General features: G+C 31.8%; 1 protein-coding gene across 1 annotated transcript; it reads left to right on the top strand.

The window, feature by feature from the left end:
• Positions 1 to 96: 96 nt before the first annotated feature.
• LOC105625527 lies at positions 97 to 1791 on the top strand (the record flags this gene model as incomplete). The annotated part of the gene is made up of 3 exons (XM_012206850.1): positions 97 to 356; positions 995 to 1231; positions 1321 to 1791. Coding segments are annotated over 3 exons (968 nt in total), but the record flags the coding sequence as incomplete, so codon positions are not given.
• Positions 1792 to 2211: the final 420 nt, after the last annotated feature.

The following is a 2211-nucleotide window of genomic DNA, read 5'->3' as shown; positions in this document are numbered from 1 at the left end:
TATATATATATATATATATATATATATATATATATACTATATATAAAGTCAGGTGCGGAAAATCGCTGATTGACATTTCAAATAATTTTTTGACAGAATCCTTATTACAAAATCGATCGTCCTTTTTATATGGTCGAAGACCGGCTGGAACTGTGCCCGTCTATGCTCTCGTGAAAAATTGCATTTCCAAAGACATACGGCTACGTGCAGCAAAAAATATGCCGATGCTGAAAACGTCCATGCTGGAACGAAATGCTTTTACGTTGATCCAGGATCCAGGATTTTTGGCTCAACGACAGACGAACAGTGTCAGTGATCTAAGAGCACAAATTATATCGCAAGAACAAATACGACAGGTAAAATATGCGAAAATAGGCAAGAACTCAGTAAACACCAACTAAAAGTAATATAACATCAACGTTACAATTTTACACTCTGAAAAAATTTGGCTAAAATTGAATTGAAATTATTCCACGTTTTGAAACATTTCAACAAAATTGCTAAAAATTTCACTGAAAGTAAATTTTTCAGTTAACATACTGAAAAATTACTGAAATTAAACTGAAATTTCTCTAAAATATTACTGAAAATGAATTTTTTAATTAAAATTCACTGAAATTAAATTAAAATTTTTTCTGCTGAAATTTTGTTGAAGTGATTTTAAAACGTGGAATAATTTCAGTGAAATTTTTTCACCAAGGCAATGTAACACACTTGTTATATTACATCTATATTATTGAGTATGAAATTATAACATTGATGTACGTTGTACCTATCTTTTAGTTTATTGGGAATAAAACAACAAATATCTTTTTATAATTTTCGTAAATTTCAAATGAAAATGATTAAATTTGTTAAATTTGCACACATTATTGCTTTTGTTATCCTTAATTATTATTTCCGAAAAAATATGAAATAATCCAAAAGAAATAATGATATAATTATCATTTCAATTCCAATTTCGTTCTCTTTTCTTTCACGCGATTTATTTCAGGCGGCAACAGTGCCGCGATTCGAAAAGGTAAGAGAAGAAAGTGGATGTCAAAAAGTGCACTTTCACGTGACCTATTGGATGTTCTATCCGTTTAGTGAAGGAAAAACGATTTGCGTATTGGATCTTGGATTTTTTGGCAGCTGGCCGATACCTACTATTGGTGGCGTGTGCATAGGTACGCTTAAAGAATATGGTAGTCACATTGGAGATTGGGAACATATGAGTCTTTATTTCAAGGTAAATTATTTTTAGCAATCCTTCAAATTTTTTATCTATTATCATCATTCACATGAACATGCCTATCTAAATAAGATGTCGTCATTTAGGACAACGAATATCCTCTGGCAATGTATGTATCAGCACACGATGCCGGTGCATTTTATCAGTATGATCCGCGAAATGGTACTTTCGTCTATGAGAGTCAAGAAACGAGAAAAGGTCTCTTCCAGAAGCCAACATTTCCTGAAAAGGTTTATACCGCTGATGATTCACATCCGATTTTATTTAGCGCACGCGGCTCTCACGGACTTTGGACAGCTCCGGGCAAACACAAGTTCGTTCGTGTACCTCGTCTATACGACGAGAGTGGATTTGGAACTGCCTGGCCAACATGGAAAAGATTGGAGTTGCTCTTGGAAGAGGATAATGAGCCTTTACCAGGTTGGATGACTTTTAAGGGCAAATGGGGTAATCCAAGCAGCAATTGTCATCCATTAGCAAGACTAGGTTTTAACATTTGCGAATTTGTAGACGGCCCAACTGGAATTCCTATGAAAAAATTCAATTTTCGATGTTAAGATTTACTATCGCTAAAGTCGATTAGGTAAAAAGACTGAGACGCGTCGTTTCGATTCGAATTTTAAAATGATTATGATATATGGTATACAGACATATCCCATTTTAATTGTTCTAGGCAAATATTTTGTAAAAAGTATAAAATATGAAAAAATATTTTAGATGAAACAACAATTAAAAGAACGGTTCTGAGAGGGATGTATTTTGATGCCTTTTTTCTCTCCTTTAGATAAAAGCTTTAAGAAGATATGAAGTTGACTTCCGTTGAAGTCTTTTTTTTAATGAAATTGTGTAATTTTTTTATACAATATGATTCTTCCAATTATTTTGCATATAAAAGTATTAATGTAGAAATATTAGAAAATTAATTAATTTATGAAATATTTTATATTTTATTCCGATATATATATATATATATATAT

This window comes from Atta cephalotes, assembly GCF_000143395.1.
Source record: "Atta cephalotes unplaced genomic scaffold scaffold02413, whole genome shotgun sequence".
NCBI classification, from domain to species: Eukaryota; Metazoa; Arthropoda; class Insecta; order Hymenoptera; family Formicidae; genus Atta; species Atta cephalotes.
The sequence above is the reverse complement of the archived record's forward strand: the minus strand, read 5'-3'. Positions and strand labels throughout refer to the sequence as shown.